The 23,812-nt window shown below is 34.5% G+C and overlaps 2 protein-coding genes and 2 pseudogenes across 11 annotated transcripts; 3 read left to right on the plus strand and 1 right to left on the minus strand.

Moving 5' to 3' along the window:
• The first annotated feature begins 2,756 nt into the window (after positions 1 to 2,756).
• Positions 2,757 to 9,054, plus strand: LOC147499687 (clustered mitochondria protein-like). 10 transcript variants are annotated; one of them, XM_086561476.1, is made up of 10 exons: positions 2,757 to 3,052; positions 3,764 to 3,823; positions 4,100 to 4,284; positions 4,370 to 4,504; positions 4,649 to 4,688; positions 4,827 to 5,046; positions 6,170 to 6,246; positions 6,447 to 6,503; positions 7,593 to 7,691; positions 8,577 to 9,054. In XM_086561476.1, exons 3-5 carry the CDS (start codon positions 4,146 to 4,148, stop codon positions 4,663 to 4,665), a joined length of 291 nt encoding a protein of 96 aa, XP_086417602.1. In that variant the 5' UTR covers positions 2,757 to 3,052; positions 3,764 to 3,823; positions 4,100 to 4,145; the 3' UTR covers positions 4,666 to 4,688; positions 4,827 to 5,046; positions 6,170 to 6,246; positions 6,447 to 6,503; positions 7,593 to 7,691; positions 8,577 to 9,054. The 10 variants fall into 10 exon arrangements, with proteins under 10 accessions (XP_086417602.1, XP_086417604.1, XP_086417603.1 ...); XM_086561478.1 differs by lacking the exons at positions 2,757 to 3,052; positions 3,764 to 3,823 and having other exon boundaries at positions 6,148 to 6,246; positions 8,791 to 9,054; XM_086561477.1 differs by lacking the exons at positions 2,757 to 3,052; positions 3,764 to 3,823 and having other exon boundaries at positions 8,791 to 9,054.
• A 5,636-nt stretch (positions 9,055 to 14,690) lies between these two features.
• Positions 14,691 to 15,646, plus strand: LOC147499688 (anamorsin homolog pseudogene; annotated as a pseudogene).
• A 233-nt stretch (positions 15,647 to 15,879) lies between these two features.
• Positions 15,880 to 16,251, minus strand: LOC147499689 (small ribosomal subunit protein eS19 pseudogene; annotated as a pseudogene).
• A 2,183-nt stretch (positions 16,252 to 18,434) lies between these two features.
• Positions 18,435 to 23,270, plus strand: LOC147499690 ((-)-kolavenyl diphosphate synthase TPS10, chloroplastic-like). The gene is made up of 9 exons (XM_086563518.1): positions 18,435 to 18,747; positions 18,848 to 19,031; positions 19,155 to 19,369; positions 19,459 to 19,579; positions 19,673 to 19,785; positions 19,866 to 20,092; positions 20,899 to 21,014; positions 21,811 to 21,909; positions 21,993 to 23,270. The coding sequence occupies exons 1-9, from the start codon at positions 18,435 to 18,437 to the stop codon at positions 22,495 to 22,497; spliced, it is 1,893 nt and encodes a 630-aa protein (XP_086419644.1). The 3' UTR covers positions 22,498 to 23,270.
• The last annotated feature ends 542 nt before the right edge of the window (positions 23,271 to 23,812 follow it).

Consider the following 23,812-nt stretch of genomic DNA (forward strand, 5'->3'; position numbering starts at 1 on the left):
GGGGTTTGTAAAATTGGAATTAGATTGCTCCTATATATAATTTTCCGATCTATTGTGTAAGTTGTTATATTAGGTGGCCTACAATTATACTAGCTTTTGAATTATGTCATCTGGATATATTAATGCTTCCCTTCTATACCATTTTAAATTGTTAAATTATATTAATGTCGTCTTGGTACTTTTTAGTTATGATTCCACTTTCCGCGAAACTTGGGTTTCTTCATGGATAAATCTTTTTGTTGCTTTGAGAGGTCTCTAGGCTTAAGAGTTAAAATGGATACCTTGGTGGCTGTTGTCTTGGGCAGAGTAGTTACAATAACTAATGCTCTTAGGATGGCTGTTGTAACTCTAACCCTAAATTGTCGAAAATTTTATTGATTATCTGAGCATGGTTTGTTCTAGTTACCATTGCTAATCAGTTCATTCACATTAGCCTGAACTTTTTCCGCCAGACATTTCGAATTATGTAGAACATAGATTCAATTCAACACCATCAATGCATCTCTCAATCCATAGGTCTAATTTCTTACATTCTTTCCTTTGCCTATTAGCTAAAGGGTTATTTGTGTACTTGTGGTAAATATACGGATCAGATATATCCTACAGTGGTGTATGTTATTTGGGGCATAACCAACATGATTCTCTATCATAGTTGACTGTATCTCTTTCGTTTAGTAGTTATTGACTTATTGTGCTAAAACATTGTTTGTGTATTTTTTTTAATCTGTGTTATATGATTATATTTTTAATTTACTTATTAAACAAACTAACACATTCTTTTTCATATTATTGCTTTTTAGGTTATAAGTGAGATAGCATGGTAGCTCAATTAAGTTTGTTTGAGATGGATCGGTTGATTAGCAATTTGTTGGATGGGTTATGTAAATTGCATTGTTGTTGGATTATGAGACTTGATTTTGAATCAAGTGTTTGAGTTATTTAAATTTTTTTCTCCGTGAATAAATCATGTAATATGAACAAGTTCTTGGAATGATTTATGTTGGTAATAAAAGTATGATTTTCGTTTCTGTAAGAGACTTGAGTTGTTAAGTGTATGAATACATTGGTTCACAGGAATTTCAAATTTACAGGAATTTTTAGATTTACAGGATAAAAAAAAAAGTTATGACGGCTTCCAAAGAACTGTCGTGTTACATATCAATTCTTGACAGTTTTTAGTGCTAATTTCTTGACGCTTTTGTTTCTCAGGGTGACACTTAAATAAAAATAGTCATAAACGAAGATTTAGTTCTTGACGCTTTTTCTAATAAACTATGACGGTTAAGTAAAACATGTCATGCAAAAGGATCTAGTTATTACGTTTATAAATGAATTTTTGTCATATTAAGTTTGAGATTTTATGTCAGCTTCTCCAAAACCGTCATTAAATTTATGACATTTTTTGTTAACTTTTATGACGGGCTCTATAATGACGGTTATTTTTTAAATGAAAAAATGTCATTAAACCTGTTTCATGATGGCTAAAAGCTGTCATCACAAGTATTTTTTTAGTAGTGGTAACAATAAAAAAAAGACCTGTTAATGCTTTAATTAGTAACAACAAAGAGAAGCGCTAAAAAGAACACCCCTTGTGACTGGTAGAGTGAGGAAACCGTATTGAACAGGGTTAAGTCTCGTGTTAGTATAGCCTTTTCCTTTTTAGCCAATATACGTATGCCCAATTCACAAAAAAACCAAAATATATTTAAAACCCTAGCTAATACTGGAGAAAATATAAATCGATATGGATAAAAGATTTCCTGGTTTGACAAATAGATACCGCGCGCTTCACTACTAAAAAAATGACTTGTGATGACGGCTTTTAATCGTCATGAAACAGGTTTAATGACATTTTTTCGTTTAAAAAAACAACCGTCATTATAGAGCCCGTCATAAAAGTTAACAAAAAACGTCATAAAATTTATGACGGTTCTGGAGAAACTGACATCAAAGCTCGAACTTAATATGACAAAAATTCATTTATAAACGTCATAACTGGATCCTTTTGCATGACATGTTTTACTTAACCGTCATAGTTTATTAGAAAAAGTGTCAAGAACTAAACCGTCATTTATGACTAATCTAATTCTTGGATCCTCAGTGATCTTCAACGCCATGCGAAAGAGGTAAAAATTCCTGCTTATTTTCACTCGGATTTTTAGGTACTCGATCTTGGAGACCCTGGCATAGTATCGGTAACCTCTTACTTAGATCACATCACTTGAAATCTGCGTCGTTTTAACTCATCATATATCACTACTAAAAAAAGGGCTTTTTATGACGGCTATTTTTTTTCTACCTTGACGACTTCCGTATAACCCGTCATTATTTCTATCTCACCATTAATTTTATGACGCTTGATGTCAAATGTTGACGGTTATAGGTCAGGCGTCATAAATATATGTGACGTTTTTTTATCAATGTGTCAAGTTAGTGACTACCAATTGTATACTTACCGTTCACTTTATGACGCATGATGTTAATGTTGACTGTTATAGGCTAGCCGTCATAAATAGCTTTGACGTTTTTTATCAATGTGTCAAGTTTGGTGTCTAATTTATGAGTTCATTTTCACAAACGTCAAGTAAAAAATTGTCTAACTTTTTCCTTCCAGCATGACCGGTGTTTAATTAATTATCTAACCTTTCGGGAGCAATTAAAAACGAACCCCTTCTAACTGACCGGTCGAGTGAACCATGAATAAGAATAATTGGGTTGAGTCTCGGGTCAGTAATAGTATAACCAATTCATAATAACCAAACTTTTTTTTTTTTTGGTAACTCAATAACCAAACTTCCCAAATAACCAAAACCCTGAAACCCTATCTAATACCGAAGGTAATAAAATTGATATGGAGAAAGGATTTCCCCGCTCAACAGATATACAGCGTGCGCTTACTAATCTAATTTCCGGATTCTCCTCAACCCTTAAAGTTTATTATCGTAAGTTGTCAAATTGGGATTGGAGATTGGTTGCCGCGCGAAAGAGGATTTGAGTAAGATGGAGGAGGCGGCGAAGACCACGGAAGAGAATGCGGCAAAACAGGGTGAAAGTAATAATAATAATAATAATCTAGGTTAATTAAATTTACTGTCTTTTTGTGTTTTGTGATTTTGTATTGGTTGTATGCTTGTTGATTGTTTTTGTGAATTAATGAAAAAGGAATGACTTAGTTTAGACTTTAGAATGTAGTTATTTGGTTTTAGGGTTGTGCAATGTGATATATTATAAGTTGTGCGTGTTCTGGAATGCGGCTGTTTATGGAATTTGTACTGTATAAATGGAGAGTGAGTTTATAGTGTAGCTCCTGTGTAGAGTGTAAGTATCAAATAAGTGTACATAAATGAACTAATATTACAAAGATTGTTGTTTAAGTTAGGGAAGCTGATAATTTACTGTTTTCAAAATGCTACCGACTTAAAACAAGAATAAAGTTGGGAATGGGGATATACTGGCTTACCTAAGTACCATATCTTGGTTTCATCAGTTGCCAAATTTGAAAATTGTGGGAGAATTTGTTTTTTGTGTTCATATTATCATGAAAATGAAAAGGTGAAGGGAAGCCATGCTTAATTGCTTATGGTGATTATAACTTGGAGGACAGATAGTGATTATAATATTTATTCAGAGCCAAACAAAAAAAAATTGTTTTTCAATTATATAAGAGGTCTCATTGCTTCCAACCTAACACTCAAGAGTTTTTTTTAATGTTTGTCGTTTATCTATTGGTTGTGCTTTGCTTATTTGTTTTCCCCTTAAACAGGTGATATTCGTCTCTATCCTGTATCTGTCAAAGCACAAAATGGCGAAGCTAGAGTTACAAGTAAGTTTCTTTAAGCCTTTGAAGTTGTGCTAGAAAAATATCTCATCTATATTTGAAAAAAAAAGTATATAAGAACATTTTAAAAAGTAGGTCAATTGTGGTCGGATCCTTCATATCAAACGTTTTCATGGGACTATTGTTGCTTTCCTTCCTCTTAGATGACCATGGACGATTTGAATCACGTCATTTTCCTGAAATGAGCTGTCATTATATTTGTGTTTCTCGAGGAAGAACATATGAACTTCGTCATTTTTATTCAAAATTCTATTATTTCAGGTTAAATCCGGGGACTCAGTCATGGACTTGAGGCAGTTCCTTCTTGATGCTCCTGAGACATGTTACTTGCTATGACTTGAAATTGCACACTAAGGATGATTCCATTCATCATCTAGCGGATTACAATGAAATTTCTGAAGTTGCAGATATTACTACTGGCGGTTGCTCCTTGGAGATGGTTCCTGGTTTGTTAAAGCTATTTTTTTCCTGTAGCTTTATTTCCTTTGCATGTTATACTGTTGTCTAATATTGATACATTGCACATGGCAGCATTGTACGATGATAGATCTATAAGAGCTCACATCCACCACGCCAGAGACTTGTTTTCTCTTTCTGTTGTCCATTCCTCATTGTCAACGTCACTTGCTTTACAGCTATATGATACATCACGAAACACAACTGCAGGTTTTAGATAATATCCTGTGATTGTTTTGGTTTATACTTTTTTGTTTGTCCTATTTTGCTTTCTATATACTTTTGTTATACTTTTCTCTCAGATTCCGGTTTTACTTGGTTATTTCACTGTGTTTTTGTTATGGTTTTTGACAGATTGGAATGGAAAGTAGTGGTAGGCGTTGGGTCGATCAAGGTATGGCTCCATGTCTTAATTTCTCCAACCCTATTTCCTTTTTCATTTCGTTTTCTACTAAGAGGTGTGAGTTTTTTGTGTTTTGGATTTGATCGATTTCCTTGATTTCGTGCATTGTATGCATCTGTGTATAATCAGTGATTGGTTCAGACTATATATCTCCTTGAATGCTCAAGTGCTTAAGTGTTCTAAAACAAGGGTGGGATTTGATGGTTAAAAGCTTCAGGCTCTTGAATGATGCAAGTAAAGCTGGTTGTGCTGGCTTTTGTCTTATCATATAGCTTGTGATTTGCTTGTCTGATTTGGTCTGTGCTTGCCACACTTATAGCAGCTTCGCACTCTCTCAATCTATCACTAGGTATGAATTTAACACTTAAATTTTTCTTTCAATCGACAACTTTGTTTTCTCAAAGGTGTTTATGAAAGTGAATATTAACTTGTTTGATTAAATTTCTGATAGCAATGTATATCTATCAAAGGCTTGGTCTTCTTGTGTGTGCTTGTGCTCTGGCTCGCTCATCTTTGAGACAACTCTTAGTTTGTTCTCCTGAATATCCAAGGTGGTTGGCTGGTTGCACTAGTACATATTTTGCCTTTTGTCACTGTTTAGGAAACCCTTTTGTGGCCTTAATAATCGATAAGCGTGACATATGGATTTTTCATTTTTCGGTAAAGCACAAAAACTAAACCCGGACCACTTGTGGTCACTATTTGCCAAAAGAGTTACTAGTGGTATAATTTTCGTCACTGTTTTAAGATATTCAGTTCCTTAAACTACGTCAAACACCACTATCTCAAAGCGCATTTCATCTCCTTCCTAACTGTTCAGTCATGACTCTTATCTTCAATCATGACTCTCACAGTTTTAACCGATTTGAGAAAGCCGATTTGTCGCCATTTCGGGTATCTCTCTCTCTCTTCTCGGAACTTCAATTCCCCTCTTAATTAATATTCTTTCCCCAAAGGTTTGTGTGCAGGTTGTGTCTTATTTGGTTAAGCAGTATATTACCAAGTGTTACAACAACTAACTAGATTTCGTTCACCACATTTATATTGATTCTAGTATTATGCTTCGTATTTATGGTAACTCTATCGAATCCTCTAACTCAATCTTTGGAGTTTTTTTTTATTATAATAAACATTGTTTAATAGATGCTTTGTATAATAAACATTGTTTGATTGTTAATTATAATTTGTCTACATTGCTAGAATTTCATATTTGTATTTTACTTAGGAGTTGATGTTTGCATGAATGTGAAAATCAATAATCAAATTGCTTTCGTCAAAAGTTTTAAAATTTTCAAGTTTTTAGTATTTTTGATAGTTCATAAAGCAACTTGTATTTTGGTGAATTATTTGTTAGCTTGAAGTTTGCTATCTTACCCATAATTATTTATTGAGCTTTCTCATGGTTTTTTCCTGCCCTTGGCTGTATTCTACTTTGCTTTTGTCATAACAGTAATGGTGGTTTCCTTGTATAGACATCCTTATGAGCACTCATGTATAAGAAACTGGACGTTGCAAAAGAAGCCCGAATGGCCGCTTCATGTACTTTCAGGTTCCATTTTGTAGTTTGTCTAAGTCATGTTCAATATGCTACATAATGCAAAAGAATTCTGATTATGTGGTGTACTAGACGTAGACTTCTAACATTGGTTTAATTTTCGACTTTGCTGATCATGAGCATTTATTCTAAAAATTTATATTAATCTGTTTAAACTATAAGGAAATAAAGTACCAAGTGATTCTATCTTTCAGGTTAGGGAACTAGGTAGGATGAAGAAGGGTCGTTGTGCTTGTGGTGACTTGCTGAAGGTTTATATTTTTTAGCTTTTTCTTAGTCATTTGAAAATACCCTTGTTTAGTCTATAGTTTGAAAGTTGCACTTGTTAATCTGTTTTACTCAAACAAAAATCTTTTAAGCAATAAATCTAAACACATTTTGAAAGAATGGTGTTAAGCCACTTGCAGCGCCATTGTAGGACACAATGTAAAGAATAGTTTGACTTTTGTTTTTAATTTTAGACTAGCAATTTCTCAAAACTTTGATGTAATTTGCTTCTGTTGTATGATTGGTATTTGCAATGCCTTAGAATTTTAACTAAGGGTAGTTTTGAAATTTTCACTTAAGCGTTATAGGTTTATGCTAGTGGAGTTAGTCTTATTGTGAGCTTGGTAATTAAAATTTTTAATTTCGAAAGTATTGGGTTAGTGCATAGTTTATTAAATGCATGATTAGATTGTATTCTATCTTGGTTTGTTCTCATTGTTTAATTAGTTAATTAAGGTTTATTGTGGTGAAATTCAAGATTTTAGTGTTATGCATTATAGGCAAAGTGTAGAACACATTGAGTTGGATGGTGAGTTTGTTACGTTAAGCCTATACTAGAGTTAATTCATGAGTGCATGGTCATGAGCTACTCACCTAATAGCATGTATAAGCAATGATAGTATTGAAGAGTCACTAACACATACATTGCTTGAGCTGGTCGGGCTCTTCAAATTCAATTAGATATGTTCAAGTTCTGCCGCCACCTAAGGGCTTTCTTGGAGATAATATCACTTGTGTATAACACACCTCTTGGTTGTAACAACATGAGTTAGCTAGTTGCTTACCATACCAAAAAGGAACCCAACAAATGGGAAGGAAGGTCTATCATCATGTGGCTGATCGGTTTTGGGAGATAAAATCCGACACTTAAAAATTATTCAGCCACTTCTCTTTTGCCTAGTTTGGGTTATGTGTGCTGAATTTTCTGGGGTTCTCTTAAATAGACAATTGGAAATATCTTTGTTGTTTTGAAGTGCTTGCTTGAGTTCTTTGAAGAGTGGAAATATCTTCTTTTTTCTTGATCAGATCTTCCCTGTTTCTAATATTATTGAATAGAATTGAATTGGTTGTAGTGATTTAGGAAGTCGGAAGGGAAGGATTCAATTTCAACTTAATAGAAGGTCTGATCAAGGATCAAGAAAAGAGAAAGGGAGGAGGCTAATTAACTAACGGTAAACAATCATTCCCTCTATTGCTTACATGTTTTTTGCATTATAGTGAAATCACTACTAGATATTATATGATTTGAATCATGAAATCAAAAGACGCGATGATTCATTGATCCTATTAAGCAAGATAAAACTTTGGTCTAATTAAGGGATGGAAATTGCAACTTTCAAGGTGGGAATTCACTAGCGCACAAGTGTCACCCTTGTATATATTCTTGAGGCAAGTGATCTTACATTCCCTACTTGCCCCTCGAAATCCTCTGGTAGGAAAATGACATATAACTATAGTTTCGATTGGTCGTGTTCATATAAGTTCTTTCTTTTTGTTCATCTGGAGGTATAAAGTGCGTAATGGTCGTGTTCATATAAGTTCCTTCTTTTTGTTCATCCGGAGGTATAAAGTGCGTAATGTGTAAGAATTTAGTCATGTATTGGACATTCTATATCCTTAGAGCATTATTTTTAATTTAACCATCCAGTGTTAGACAAATCCAACTCGTATTCTATGCTCTTCATTTTCACACGGCAAGGTATTGAACTCTTGTTTGTTGTCTTGGTTTTACATTTCTTCAAAAGCTTATGATTTCTTCAAGAGATAATCGTAATTCTCTTAGTCAATCTGGATTATGGTTTGCCTAATAGAACAATAAGTGTAAACAAAAGCAAACATGTACGTGCCCTATCATTGATTACAATATATGTTTTCTCTAAGAGTTCTTAGAACAATTTGCTACATTCATCTGCATTCAATTTTTTTGTTTTATGTTTAATTAAACATCCCCCCTTGTCCAACACATACAAATGTTGCTATCTGACTTTGTACAATCCTATTTTCTTATTCACTAAAGCTTAGAAGCAATTGTTATATGGATTTTATTTGTTTTGCAGGTCTCCCTCTTGAGAGTTGGTGTAAATAAATTTTTGTCATTCACTTTATCTTTAGCATTTTTAAGATTTTGTGGGATAAACACTTTGGTCCCTAAGTATTCGATGAAGATGGTCTAGTACTGTTGTGTGGACGTGTGGTAGCTGCCAAAACCTTGTTTTGATCTTTTAGTTCCTTAGTTTTCGATTTTCATTTCTTTTACTTTAAACTTTTCAGATCAAGAAACTTTCTAACTAGCAAGAAGACTTCCACCTCGGTTGACAGCGTTCGATCGATCGATGGATAATTACTTAATTTGTTGATGATGGAGTTGATTAGAATGATTTTTAGTTTAGTTGAATGTGCTATCAAATAAATGTATCTAGCATTTTTCAATGATATTCGATAATAATTTGCTAATTTTTCTTGTTGAATAAATTTATGTAAGAAATAAGTATTTTTGAATGGTTTGAAAATATATAGGGTTGAAGTTAATGTGGATGTTCTAATTTTATTTTTGAGAATTTTATAGTTTTTTTATTAGTGAAATAAGTTTACATGTTAGGAATTGAATTACAGGTTATTATACAATATTTTTAGAAGGAAATATAATATAAAAATATAATTTATTTTTTAAAAAAAAAAAAAAAATAGATGACGGTTTTAGAAGAACTGTCATAGTGTAAACTATTTGTTGGCGTATTTTTTTCTTCCATAAAATGACGGTTCCACAATAGTCAATGAGCATTTCTTGACGGCTATGATGTGAAGTGCTTCAAAATATTGTGAATTTCTTGACGGTTCTAACTATAATTTATGGCGTTTACATATGAGGTGTCATAATAAAATTTACCTACTATGGCGTTTTAAAGACTAATATATGTCATAATGGAAGAAACTTTTAAGACACATTTTTCTATGAACCGTCCATAACTTTAATGACGGTTTTGGTTGACTTTTATGACACCCCCAAGAATGACGGCTAGTTTTTTAATAAGAAAATGTCATAATATGTATTTCATGACAGCTAAAAGCTGTCATAAAAAGCCTTTCTTTTAGTAGTGTATCTCTCATTTCAAAATCGTAGATGTGTTCTTTTATTGTCGAACTTGGAGTGCAGTTCGTTGATTTTGCCAACAGATAGATACCAGCGCACTTACTTGATTTCTTATCAAGTAAGATCGATTTTCTTTGAATTTTTTTGTTATCTCTTTTTGTTTAATTATGCTCCTTTGATTTAAAATTTTCCTCAAATAAGGTGATGGAATTGTTTGAAAGGTGTTATCTTGATGTATGATTTTGGTAGTTGAGGCTTGGTTTTGTATGTTATTGTGATTATTGTGCGAGATACTATTAATGTTTTGAGAAAAGTTTATTCTTTTTGCTTTCGACTGAATGGATTATACATGAAGTGCAATAAAGGTTTCCCTTCTTACAAGGTCTAGGGTGTTGTATCATGTTTGATACTTCAACGTTTAGTGTAAAATGGAATATCATGTCCTTTTGAGGTTGTACTTGTTCTATCTACAGGGTAACATGGATTAGGTACTATGTAGAAGAAGTAGTCACTACTAAAAAAAAGAATTGTGATGACGGCTTTTAGCCGTCATGAAACAAGTTTAATGACATTTTTTCATTTAAAAAACAACCATCATTATAGAGCCCGTCATAAAAGTTAACAAAAAGCGTCATAAAATTGATGACAATTCTGGAGAAGCTGACATCAAAGCTCGAACTTAATATGACAAAAATTCATTTATAAAACGTCATAACTAGATCCTTTTGCACGACATGTTTTACTTAACCGTCATAGTTTATTAGAAAAAACGTCAAGAACTAAACCTTCGTTTATGACTGTTTTTATTTAAGTGTCACCTTGAGAAACAAAAGCGTCAAGAAATTAACACTAAAAACTGTTAAGAATTGGTATGTAACACGACAGTTCTTTGGAAGCCGTCATAACTCCCCCCCCCCCTGTAAAGCTGAAAATTCCTGTAAATTTGAAATTACTGTAAACCAATTAATACATTCAGACGCCTGGAGTCATTACGGAAACCAGAATCATACTTTTATTGCCAACATAAATCATTCTAAGAACTTAACTCAAGCACTTGATTCAAAATCAAGTCTCATAATCCAACAACAATACAATTTACATAACCCATCCAACAAATTGCTAATCTACCGATCCATCTCAAACAAACTTAATTGAGCTACTGTGCTATCTCACTTCTAACCTAAAACAATTTGAAGAAGAATGTGTTAGTTTGTTTAGTAAGTAAACTAAAAATATAATCATATAACGACTTCTACACAATATTAAAAAAAATACACAAACAATGTGTTAGCACAATAAGTCAATAACTACTAAACGAAAGAGATACAATCAACTATGACATTGAATCATGTTGGTTAAGCCCCAAATAACGTACACCACTATAGGATATATCTGATCCTGTATAGTATATCTACCATAAGTACACAAATAACCCTTTAGCTAATAGGCAGACACTACTAAAAAAAAGACTTGTGATGACGGCTTTTAGCCGTCATGAAACAGGTTTAATGACATTTTTTCATTTAAAAAACAACCGTCATTATAGAGCCCGTCATAAAAGTTAACATAAAGCGTCATAAATTTGATGACAGTTCTGGAGAACCTGACATAAAAGCTCGAACTTAATATGACAAAAATTCATTTATAAATGTCATAATGGGATCCTTTAGCATGACATGTGTTACTTAACCGTCATAGTTTAGTAGAAAAAGCATCAAGAACTAAACCATCGTTTATGACTGTTTTTATTTAAGTGTCATCCTGAAAAACAAAAGCGTCAAGAAATTAACACTAAAAACTGTCAAGAATTGTTATGTAACATGACAGTTCTTTGGAAACCATCATAACTTCTTCTTCTTTTTTTATTTTTTTTTTCCTGTAAATCTGAAAATTCCTGTAAACCAATGCATTCATACACCGTGACAACTCAAGTCCATTACGAAAAAAATCATTCCAAGAACTTGTTCATATTACATGATTTATTCACGAAGAAAAAAATTAAATAACTCGAACACTTAATTCAAAATCAAGTCTCATATATAATCCAGTAACAATACAATTTACATAACTCATCCAACAAATTGCTAATCAACCGATCCATCTCAAACAAACTTAATTGAGTTACCATATTATCTCACTTTTAACCTAAAAAACAATATGAAGAATAATGTGTTAGTTTGTTTAATAAGTAAACTAAAAATATAATAATATAACGACTAGCTTCTACATAGTATTAAAAAAAATACACAAACAATGTGTTAGCATAATAAGCCAATAACTACTAAACGAAAGATATACTATATAACAACTATGACAGAGATTCATGTTAGTTAAGCCCCAAATAACGTACACCACTATAGGATATATCTAATTCGTATATCTACCACAAGTACACAAATAAACCTTTAGCTAATAGGCAGATTTCTGAATTCATCTATGGATTAGACAAATTCAAATGGATACAAGTGTTGGTCGGAAACTTCCACAAAGTGACAACCTCAGCCAATTAGATTTCGAATTGTTTACAACAAGACAAAATGTTTAAGAATATTATTTGAGCTACGACTACAAAGATCATCTCATGGAAGGCTAGTTGTTCCTGGGTTACTTAGAGTGTACAAACTTATTGGGTAGAAGCCAAGAACCTTTATACTCAGAAAACTAACTCGTACAATTTTTTCCTTTAACTAAAGAGATGAAAATAATTTCAATAACTTTTACCTTCTGTGGTATAAGTCTTGCACTCATTCATTTAAAACCTATAAAAACCAAAGCACAGACAACACAATTTAATAATTTTTGTGAAAGAAAAATTCCATAAAGTGAAAACGATAAATTATTGAAAGGCCAACCACTAACAGCAACAAGACTAGGTGTTAATTAAGGATTTCTAATACCTTACTATGTATGCCAAAGAAAAATTTGCTATTGTAAGCAACAACTTCCATGATCACCAGATGAAGAGAGCTAGGTTCCTTTCACATGCAAGAAGGGTGCTACTTACAATAACTCCAACTTAAGTTTGTAAATCCACATGTACACCTTTAAATGGAACACCTGAAGAAAAAGAACAATTTTTTTTAATTTAGAAGCTATTAGCACCATGCAAGGAAAACCAACTCCTAGTCCAGGGTAGCTAATCAAGGTTAACAATAATATATATATGAATGACAATAATCGGAAACTTATTGTAATATAATTAAGACTATAATACCACACAAACCATCTTTCCTTTTCTTGTATCTGACATCTATCTCCAATCATTAATGAGAAAATCCACAAAGTTCTAACAACATGCAATGCAAGATAAGAAACATATACCAACACATACTTACCATGCATGCCTTGAGCTGTTCTCAGGCTGAAACATGGCTAAGGCTAAGCTTCACACGATACACATATCTGTATATTACATTCACAACAATCAGAGTAACCAAAAGGACAAATAAAATACTACAAACACTCATTAATAGGGAACTATTTGAACAGTATACCTACCATATATCTTTGGGATTTAATTCTTAAACAAGAATGCAAATTTTTTGAAACTACATTAATTAAGTAAAACCAAGGCCAACAAACATGCTCATTATCCAAAATACCAAATATGGAAAAGACAAAAAAGATTTTGACATTATATCCTCTTCAACTAAAATGGACCTACAAAACCTTGGACAAAGGATAAAATGTAGAAGCAAGAGAGATTCCAATCATGGAGCAGCAGCAAGAACTACTATACGTCCAGCAACCTAATCAAGATCCCACCGACCAGTAGATGTGATTACCCTTTCACTGTTGAAAAACAAGAAATTCAACATCTACAATTAGATAATAAGAACATGAAATTATTTTACTTAATGTCTTCATGTATGCTATTGAATACGTGTCAAACCCATACATGAAAAGCTTTTTCTGTCATTTGTCATCATAGATATCTCAGTCCTATAAATGGTCGAAGCTAAGCCCTGGATCGAAGCCAATTCAACATTTCATGGCCAAAGGTGGAGTTCAAGCTTAACCATCACCAAGACACGACATAACAACAAAGACTCAAAGATCTAGTGTTTCAACATTCTTTTCCTTTCGTAAGTCTTTTAATCTTTTCACAAGACAATCAAATAGGGGTAATTACGTTCTCTAAGCTAGCCTTACGTTGGCAAATCACCGAAACTTCTAGTAATCCCATTTATATACTAATCAGTACCAATCTGATTTAAACACTAATCCCTCCCCTATATATAGGGACTCTATAGGAAGGACATCTCAAGAAAAACTCCAATCAAAAAGGGAAGAGAAACATGTAATGGCAATTGGAGGCGGATTTGTGAAAAATTTGATGGGTGGTGGAAAGAGAGACAAGCTTCAGTAGCTGAATCTTCCTCCCTAATCATCAACCCAAAGCACAAAACCCATACTATGAAGCCAACTTTCAGAATAAATTCATGAAATTGATGTCAATGACTGAAAGGATGGGCACCCTGCAGAGAACCTACAGGTATTTCAGAGCAACAACGCTCTTCACATTTTGCATCCAGACCTTTCCTTCCACGGTTCTTACCTTCTTTCCAGAAAAGCAAAACCATGCAAGAATAAAGAAGAATTCAAACTTATGAACACATGAAACCTTAGTTATATACTTGAAGACCATACATCTATGTTACAACCATTCTACTAAACAATGTAAGAAATGCAAAACTAATTTCAGCAGAGGGAGCAGTTTGTGTATTCCATAATTTGTAACAGTTAGGCATATATCATGTACAATTTGTGCAGCATATAAGCTATTTCGACAGTATTAAAATTAAAAAGGGTTATTTAGGAATAGGTCCTAAAATTATCAATTATTAGGCTTTAGTCCTACTTCTATCAATTGACCTCGAGTCATCTCAGTTGACCGTGGTCAACCTATTTTATAATAATATAATTTTCGTTTTTTATAAAAATGGCCAAACTACCCTTGAGTGGGCTTGACCAGACTATCTCTAAAATGGAAAGCCCATGAGTTTTATTCCAAATTTCACTTTAATCCCAACACTCAAACACATTCACGACTCGCAAAAACTGCTTCATCAAATCCTCATTTTTTACACCCAATAAAAAAAAACCAAAGTCAAATCTTGGAAAAATTTCGATCAAAACTAAATGGGATCTATTTCTCAGGATACTGCTGAGATGAACAGAAGTGTTCTAGCACTTAAAGACAATGTGGTCATGCCTGTCGGTGTAGTTTTGATTGCAATTGAAGAGCATAGGGTTAAAGGAATTGAACAGAATGATCCCTTAATTATCACACAAGCTTTATCTTTAAAACAGTTGCCAATTACATCTTTCTCAATGGATGCTGCTGTCTTTGTCTTGACGACACACGAGCTTCCTGGTCATGAGTTACTCGAAGAGATGTTTAAAAGTGTTAAAGCCTAGTGGTGCAGTTACCTTTCAAAAGTCTTAGTCTGTCGCAGTGAACAAAGATGAGATAGTTTCCTCTCTTAAGCGTAGGTTATTGCTGGCGGGATTTCCAGATGCAGAAGTACCATTGGAAAATCTCAACTCCTTCACAGTTAGGGCCAATAAGCCTTCGTGGAAGATGGGTTCCTCCTTTACCATAAAAAAAGTCTACAAAGAGTCTGCCCAAAGGACAAATTGACGATGATTTGGATCTGATTGATGAAGACAGTCTTTTAATGGAAGAAGACTTGAAGAAACCACAATTGCTACCAGTTGATGATTGTGAAGTTGGAAGCACAAGGAAAGCATGCAAAAATTGTAGTTGTGAACGTGCTGAGGCAGTGGAGAAAGTGGAGAAGTTGGGACTCACTATGGACCAGATTGAGAATCCTCAGTCCTCATGTGGTAGTTGTGGTCTAGGTGATGCATTCCGTTATGGCTCGTGCCCTTACAAAGGTCTGCCTCCATTTAAACTGGGTGAGAAGGTATCACTGGATGGGAATTTTCTTGCATTTGACTTCTAGTTATCACAAAAGAAATCTATATAAAAGTTTGTTGTTGAAGAATTTATTTACGATGGAGATGTTGTAGTTTGGAATAAAACTCATGGGCTTTCCATTTTAGAGATAGTCTAATCAAGCCTGCTCAAGGGTAGTTTGGCTATTTTTATAAAAAATGAAAATTATATTATTATAAAATGGGTTGACCACGGTCAACTGAGATGACTCAAGGTCAATCGATAGAAGTAGGACTAAAGCCTAATAATCGATAATTTTAGGACCTATCCCTAAATAACCCAATTAAAAAATATGGGAATCACAAACTCACCCCTTAGGATCAACATCAACAATTTTCATGTCCTCTAGCTGGTGAAGAATATTACGAGCAATAGCACCACTGCTCTTGCATAAATGTGGTGGACAACTTCCGTTCCTCTTGCGCTCACCATAGATCTTGCGGAATCCTCTCACTCCAATGCCCTGCCTCAAGTAAATCTTCCTAGCCATGGAAGCAGCTCTAAAATAGTACCAATCTGGGTCATATAGAGCAAGCTCCTTGAAAGTAGCAGTCTTCACAATATCAATCCAATGAGGAAGCTCCATCTTGCCGGAGCGTTTGAGATGAGCAGAGTAAGCCTTGTTGAACTCATGAGGAGATACGTCTTTCACTGTTGTCGCGGTTCCGACGGCCACCATCGTTTTTTTAAGGGTTTTGTTTCAAGACTGTGTCTCCTTTCTTTCTTTCTCTCTCTCTCCAAATTTTATGTCAAATACATGTTTCTAAAATGAGATAACCAAGTAAAATCGGAATCTGAAAGAAAAGGAGGCGCCTTTTTCTCCATGGCTAGATGAGAGGCAAATAAAGATTCAGTGAGATGTCGATTTCAGAGAAGGAAATGGAGAGGTGCAAGTGCAAATGTGTGTTCTAATTGGAGAGGACGAAGAAGATGACCTGGGTTTCCAGGAAGAAAACGCACTTTTGTGTTTTTTCTTTTTTCTCTAATAAAAATTAAAAGACTGAAAAATTAAGAAGATGGGTGAGGAAACTCCGGAGTGTATTGACGGTTCAATTTTTATTAGTGAGTTACTTGATTTTGTTATATATATTTTTGTTAAGTTGTTGACGGTTTAATTGAAAGCCAAAATGGTCCAACCTCGTGCCCCAAAAATTGTGAGAAGGTTGACGGTTTATTCTATTGCTAATTTCACTGTTTTAGGAATATTTTCTTGACACTTGTGTCATACACAACATAATATTGCAATAGCCGTCATAAAATTATTATACTTTTTGACGCTTGTGTCATACACGACATAATGTTGCAATAGCCGTCATAAAATTATTATATTTTCTTGATGCTTGTGTCATACACGACATAATGTTGCAATAGCCGTCATAAAATTATTATATTTTCTTGACCCTTGTGTCATACACGACATAATGTTGCAATAGCCGTCATAAAATTATTATAATTTTCTTAACGCTTGTATCATACACGATATAATATTGCAATAGTTGTCATAAAAATATTACTAAAACACCTATCTTGATGGTTTTTAACAAAGCCGTCAAGATAGATAAAAAACAAACGTCATAATATGTCATTTTTTTAGTAGTGTTGCTATCAGGTGTGTGATTTGCCAAATGAAAAGACGGGAGCGGCAGATTACTCTACCCTGCAAACATGTCTACCACACAGATTGTGGAACAAAATGGCTTAGTATCAACAAGGTCAGCTAATCAGAGCCTTCCTATTTGCTGAATATCTCATACTAAATTACCATGCATGTTACTTTTTGTTCACCACTAAACATGTATTGTCCTTCTCAGGCCTGTCCAATTTGCTATACTGAGGTGTTTGGCGATAGTTTTACAAAGTAAAACCTAGTGAACAACAAATGGAAGGTCATCTTCAAGTTATTTCAGATACATCGGTGATGCTTACTCTCCTTGAGGGTTTTTCTCTTCATATAGAGAGCTAGATAGACTAGAGTTTTATAAGGAGAATCTTTTCTTTGTAAATGTGGAATAGTCATCATAGGCTAGTGATAAGCGAATGTAATGGATTACAGGGACAAGAATGTAATGGATTGTTGGGACAAGATCTCTCTGCTCCACAGATGTGCAGAAAAGTTGCAGTTACATTTTTGTGATCTTTCAGTCTCATTGTTATACAACTTTACTAGAATAGTTTTAAACAAATAACTTCTACCAAAAAAATTACTTTAAACAAATACGACGGGGAATACTATCGTTACTTGCCTTCCCTAAGACAATACACCACGAAAATGCGTGTCCTACACTTAAGACGATAATTTACGACGGTTCAGTACGTTCTAGATTTGAAAATAGGCAGTTCTAGCAAAAAGGAAATTTGCGACGGTTTTGAATGCCCTATAATTAACAACGGCCGTGAATGTCGCATGCCCGTCGCATTTCTAATTCGCTTTACCACGCATTTTCCCATCATTAATATTAACGACAGGGCTATTCGCGACGAACTCTAGGACACCATTTCCCGTCTTAAATCTCGATTTAGGACGGCAATTTCCGTCATTTATGGCCTTTTCTGGTGTAGTGGGGGTGTTTAATTTTTGTGAGAGAGATGTTTCTAAATTGAGCAAATAGGGAGGTCACAAATTGCCTACTTAATGGTAGAGAGGGGTTCCTCAAACCCAGCTATCATATAGTGTAGAGATGAACGCATGGAGAAGATAGTGTGGGCTTGGTTTGGAAGGGCAATTCGGTAGAAAATGGTTCTTCATGTGGTCGTCAGAATTAATGAAACCATTAGCATTTTGGCAATAGCCCGAACTTGTTTAGTTTATTCTAAATTTACGAGATCTTGTTCTTTGTACTAACTAAAGTACTTCAAACAAATATGCTTGAAGGTTTCTATTTTCAGAAGCTCATCCAACAAGTAAACGTCATCAAAGCAAATTTACAGTCCATTCAAGATGGAGAACTAAGTTCTTCAGCCTATGATACTGCATGGGTTGCACTAGTCCAAGATATCCATGGAAGTGATGCTCCTCAATTTCCATCTTGTCTAGACTGGATCATCAACAACCAACTCCCTGATGGTTCCTGGGGTGACCGTTCTATATTCATAACTTATGACCGATTAAGTTGCACTTTGGCTTGTGTTGTAGCCTTAAAAACGTGGAACATTCATCCTGAGGGTCGCAAAAAAGGTAATATATAAGCGCTTACACTATTGCAACATGTTTTCTTAAACTTTGCATGGATATACAAAGGGAGCCTTATTTATATGGCTAATTTGTTTAAATATAGGAATGGCTTTCCTTCGACAAAATATGCACAAACTCAAAGACGAAGATCCTGTGCACCTTCCGGTTGGCTTCGAAGTTATATTCCCTTCTCTGGTAGAAATGGCTCAAAACTTAGGATTGGAAGTTTTACAAGATTCTCCTGCTTATAAGGACATATATGACCAAAGGGAACAAAAACTGAAAAGGTTAGTATTTGTAACAATTATATCAATCTAAATTCTATATTTACTAGAACTAGTTTTATTGTTTGTAAGAAGCTAGGCCTAAACTTATTGACATGCATTCATCCTTTTTATGTATGTATGTAGAGTACCAAAAGAAATACTGCACAATGTGCCTACAACACTGCTATATAGTTTGGAAGGAATGCCTGATTTGGACTGGGAGAAGCTTCTCAAGTTGCAACACCCGAATGGTTCATTCCTATGTTCGACAGCCTCAACTGCTTACGCTCTTATTCAAACTAAAGATGAGAAATGCTTCAATTATCTGAAGGAAGTAGTTGAGAGATTCAGTGGAGGAGGTAAAGTAGAATATAAACTAGCTAATTTAAATGGCATTTATGAACTGAATCTTTTGTTGGTACTAATTGTGCATGGTATAATTTCATAGTGCCACATACCTACCCAGTTGACTTGTTCGAGCGTCTTTGGGTTGTCGATCGCTTGGAGCGACTAGGGGTTTCACGATATTATACATCAGAAATCAAAAAATGTCTCGACTATGTCCATCGGTATGAAAGTTACATAAACAAATTTTAGATAACTAAAACTTGCAACAGGAATTTGTCCAATAAGTTCTATTGTTTAAACACCAATCTTGTCAGATATTGGACTCCTAATGGAATTGGTTGGGCGAGAGATGTAGTCAACTTTGATATTGATGATACATCCCTGGGTTTTAGGATTTTACGCTTACATGGTTACGACGTTAAGGCCGGTAAGTCAACAATCTCATGCTACACTCGCAAACTTTATAATTATTATTTCTGCATGATGGTTAATATAATCTTGCTGCAGATGCATTTCAACAGTTTGAGAGACGGGGCCAATTCTTTTGTTACCCCGGACAAATAAGTCAGGGAATTACAGAAATGTTATGCTTTTACAGAGCATCTCAAGTATCGTTTCCCGGAGAAAAGATTCTTGAAGATGGAAAGACTTTTGCTGCTAAATTTTTAAGAGAGAAACAGGATATGGGACAGGCTGCAGACAGGTGGATAGTCACTAAGGGCCTGGTAGGAGAGGTAATCAAGAGATATTAGTTCACCGTCTCTCTTTGATTTGCTACCATCCGTGAAACCTACAAGCTGAGATGGGAACAGAGCTTTATACACAATTTGCATTGGTTAATCTACGGTTTACAACAAGTGCTAATTTTTTACGATATGATCTCTCAAATCACAGGGTTCATCCTGAAAAAAATGCTCATTTTGACCCTTCTTAACTTTTCTAAAGAGGATTCAAATTTTTAAAAACCTTTTGGATCTATCTAACGATTTAGAATTTTCTCTTTTCAAAATCTTAGAAATGACCAAAAAAAAAAAAAAAAATTGTGAGGACGAGTATGTGAAAACGTGACTTTTGTATGACTTTGAGATTAATCTACCCCACTTCTAGGTGTGTCCTATATATTCCTCTCGATATTCATAGAATTTACCCCTCTAGACCCTACACAAGTCTATCCCTAAGCCTCTCCGCGCGTAAAGCTTCATTTATCTTGTTCGTTCACCTATGCACCTTAGGTATAAACCGTATAATAAAACATGGGTATATATAGATTCCATTCTTATTTAAAATATTTGGGCCTCCATAGTCCATACCGGCTTGTTTAGCTTTTGATGATTTCAAAAACTCAAATTATTGTTCCCAGAATTTCAATGATACATTATAAAAATGCAATATTTAAGTTGTCTAGAATCAACATTAACAAGAGTTTAACTCTTAATAAATAATGTAAAGTCCAATATATATCTGGTAATTCAAGGTTTTCTGTTGTATCTCCCCTTTAATACTCGGACTTAACTCAACAAATATCATGTCGATCTATCAGGTACAATATCATTTGGATGTTCCATGGTATTCAAGCCTATCTCGTATAGAGACGAGGTACTATATTGAGCAATATGGTGGAGATGATGATGTGTGGATCGCAAAAGTACTATACAGGTAATTATTGATAGTGTTAATGATAGTCTATAAAATTATTCAGAAATGTGAGAGTAATCCGATCTTCTGATGTGTTTTATATAGTGAAGAAATCATACCTACAAAAAATCAAGAAAAGAGTCCAAATCACCAATTTCGAGCAAAAGGGGAACTCTAGAGAATACTGTTTTTTTTAGTAACTCACAAGAACAAATTCACACTAATTAACCCACAAATCTACGATTTCAATTTTAGTAATCCTTGAGGACAAAATAAGTTTACCCAACTTTTTTACTTTTTTTAATATACCAGTTTTACCCCTCTGTGTTATGTTTATAAAGCAAAGAAATTTGGTGATTGTTCGTACCCAAATAGATGAACATACCTCATACACTATGTTGACTGAACAATTAAATATGTATGAACAATCATTGTTCATACATCCAATAGATGTTCTTACTAGTCATACATTATATTGAGGTATGGACAATGATTGTGCATAGCTCATGTTGAAATATGAACAGTAGTTGTTCATACGAACAGTGATTGTTCATAGCTCATGTTGAGGTATAAACATAGATTGTTCATAGCTCATGTTTGAGGTATGAACATTGATTGTTCATACTCCAATAAGTGTTGTCTTTATTCGTCCAATTTGTCCTTGAGAATCACTGGAAAAAAAATTTGCGTGATCATGAGTTTGTTTGTGCCAAATTTATGTAAATCTAAAAGGCATAGAAGATAAAGAATGTCGGTCAATGAACAGATATTAATAAAAACTAATTTTAGCATTTAACATGAATTGTATTTGTTGAAGGATGTACAATGTGTGCAACAACCTCTACCTTGAGCTTGCCAAATCGGAATATAATCACTGCCAAAAGTTGCACCAGGGGGAGTGGATTGACATCCAAAGGCAAGCGAATTAGCATCCTTCACACACAAACTTAAAATTTTTGCTTTTACTTTAATTCATGGACACAATCACCCTTCGTGCAGGTGGTATGAAGAGCTCAGCTTGAGAGACTTTGGGCACAGTAAAGATGGATTACTCAAATCCTACTTCCTAGCAATGGCAAACATATTTGAGCCAGAGCGGGCAACTGAGCGACTGGCTTGGACCCAAACAGCAGCCATGATAGAAGCTGTCTCAATATACTTCAGAGAAAGCTGCATTGAGCAAAGGAAATCCTTCATCCAAGCTTTTAATGATGGTATCGATCATGGTAACAACAGGTACATCATTAGCCTTAGTCCTTATTGGTTATCACTCTGGGAATATTATTACTTGAAGTTACTAAAAGATTTCAAACGTAGGGGACTCGGTTCCAATGGAACCAAAAATGAACTTGTAGAGGCCATTCTCATAACTATGAGTCGTATCTTGTTAAAAGTCCAAGAGGTGCATGGAAAAGAAATCTGCCAAAGTCTAAAACACGCTGTAAGTGCATATAATGGTTTCTTGTACATAATGCAGCTCAAAAGGTTCCAAAGTACAACCTAACAACTCTTTACTTCACTGCATAGTGGAAGACCTGGTTGCAGTGTTTGGAAACCTCATAAGCGAAGCACTTAAGCCCTGAGAATGAAGCAGAGCTCTTGGTATACACTATAAACATGTGTGCAGGACACAACTTCACAATAGGACTGGCATCTCAGCCTGAATACTTAACTCTCACCAAGCTGACAAATAACATCTGCAATTGCCTTCACCAGAGGAAAAACTTCAAGGTTTGATTTCCTACGAAATAAGTTTATCTGTCATGTTGAATTGTTGAAAATGCTTCAATTTTGATTCTATTACTTGTCAATAGGCTGGAAGGAAAATTGGATTGAGGAACCGGTCATTAACATATCCATAGAATCTTTAGAGCTCCAAATGCACGAGCTTCTACAACAGGTGACAGAGAGCAAGAATTCACTTGATAAGGAGATTAAACAGACATTTTGGACAGTTGCAAAGAGCTATTACTATGCTGCCAACGTTGAGCCTGCCACCATTGACCTCCATATTGCTAAAGTACTATTTGAAAGAGTAGTTTGATCTTATTGCTATGCCACAATTAATGTCAATTGATTTGAAGGTACTATTACAAGATGCGCCAGAGAATGTATGATGTCGTATAGGATCTAGCAAATATGTTTATGGATGTTTATGATTGTGCTTCGGGCGTGTAGTTGCTTCACTTCATGGGCGGGAAGCCTATTGTTTTTCTTTTAGTTCCTTACTATTTTGTTTTAGTAGGTTATGGTCTTTATATTATATATAGGCCGCATTAGGGGTTGTGAAAGAACACTTTTGGTTTAATAATATTTCTTGATCGACTCTTGGTTAAAGATCAATTCTTTTGATCGTTTCTTGGTTAAAGAGCTGTTATTATAGATTGTTTGAGAGCTAACGCATTTAGTCATACATTATTAATGTACGTGACATACATCAAATATATGCAAACTGTCTATACATCCTTTGCCAGTTAATGTTAGTCTTATAGCGCTAGAGAGAATGGGTCTTGTAGTGGAGTATATATAGGACACGAGTATGAACCTGTGTGGTTAAAATCAGCTGAAGGAGTGCTAAAATTGAATACTGATGGATCAGTGTCAGATGACAGAGGTGGAACTGGTGGTGCAGCAACAGATTCCAAAGGAGATGTTATTTTTGCGTTCTCAGGAGGAGGCATAAAATCAGTGGTCTTCGGAGCTTAAGGCTATAATGCAAGGACTGCAGCGGTGTGTGGAATGACAATATAAGGATGTTATTGTTGCTTCAGATTCACAATGTGCGATTAATATATATCCTTAAGAGAAAATAGTAGCCT

The sequence above is a fragment of the Coptis chinensis genome, chromosome 5 (genome assembly GCF_015680905.1).
Source record: "Coptis chinensis isolate HL-2020 chromosome 5, ASM1568090v1, whole genome shotgun sequence".
Lineage (NCBI taxonomy): Eukaryota > Viridiplantae > Streptophyta > Magnoliopsida > Ranunculales > Ranunculaceae > Coptis > Coptis chinensis.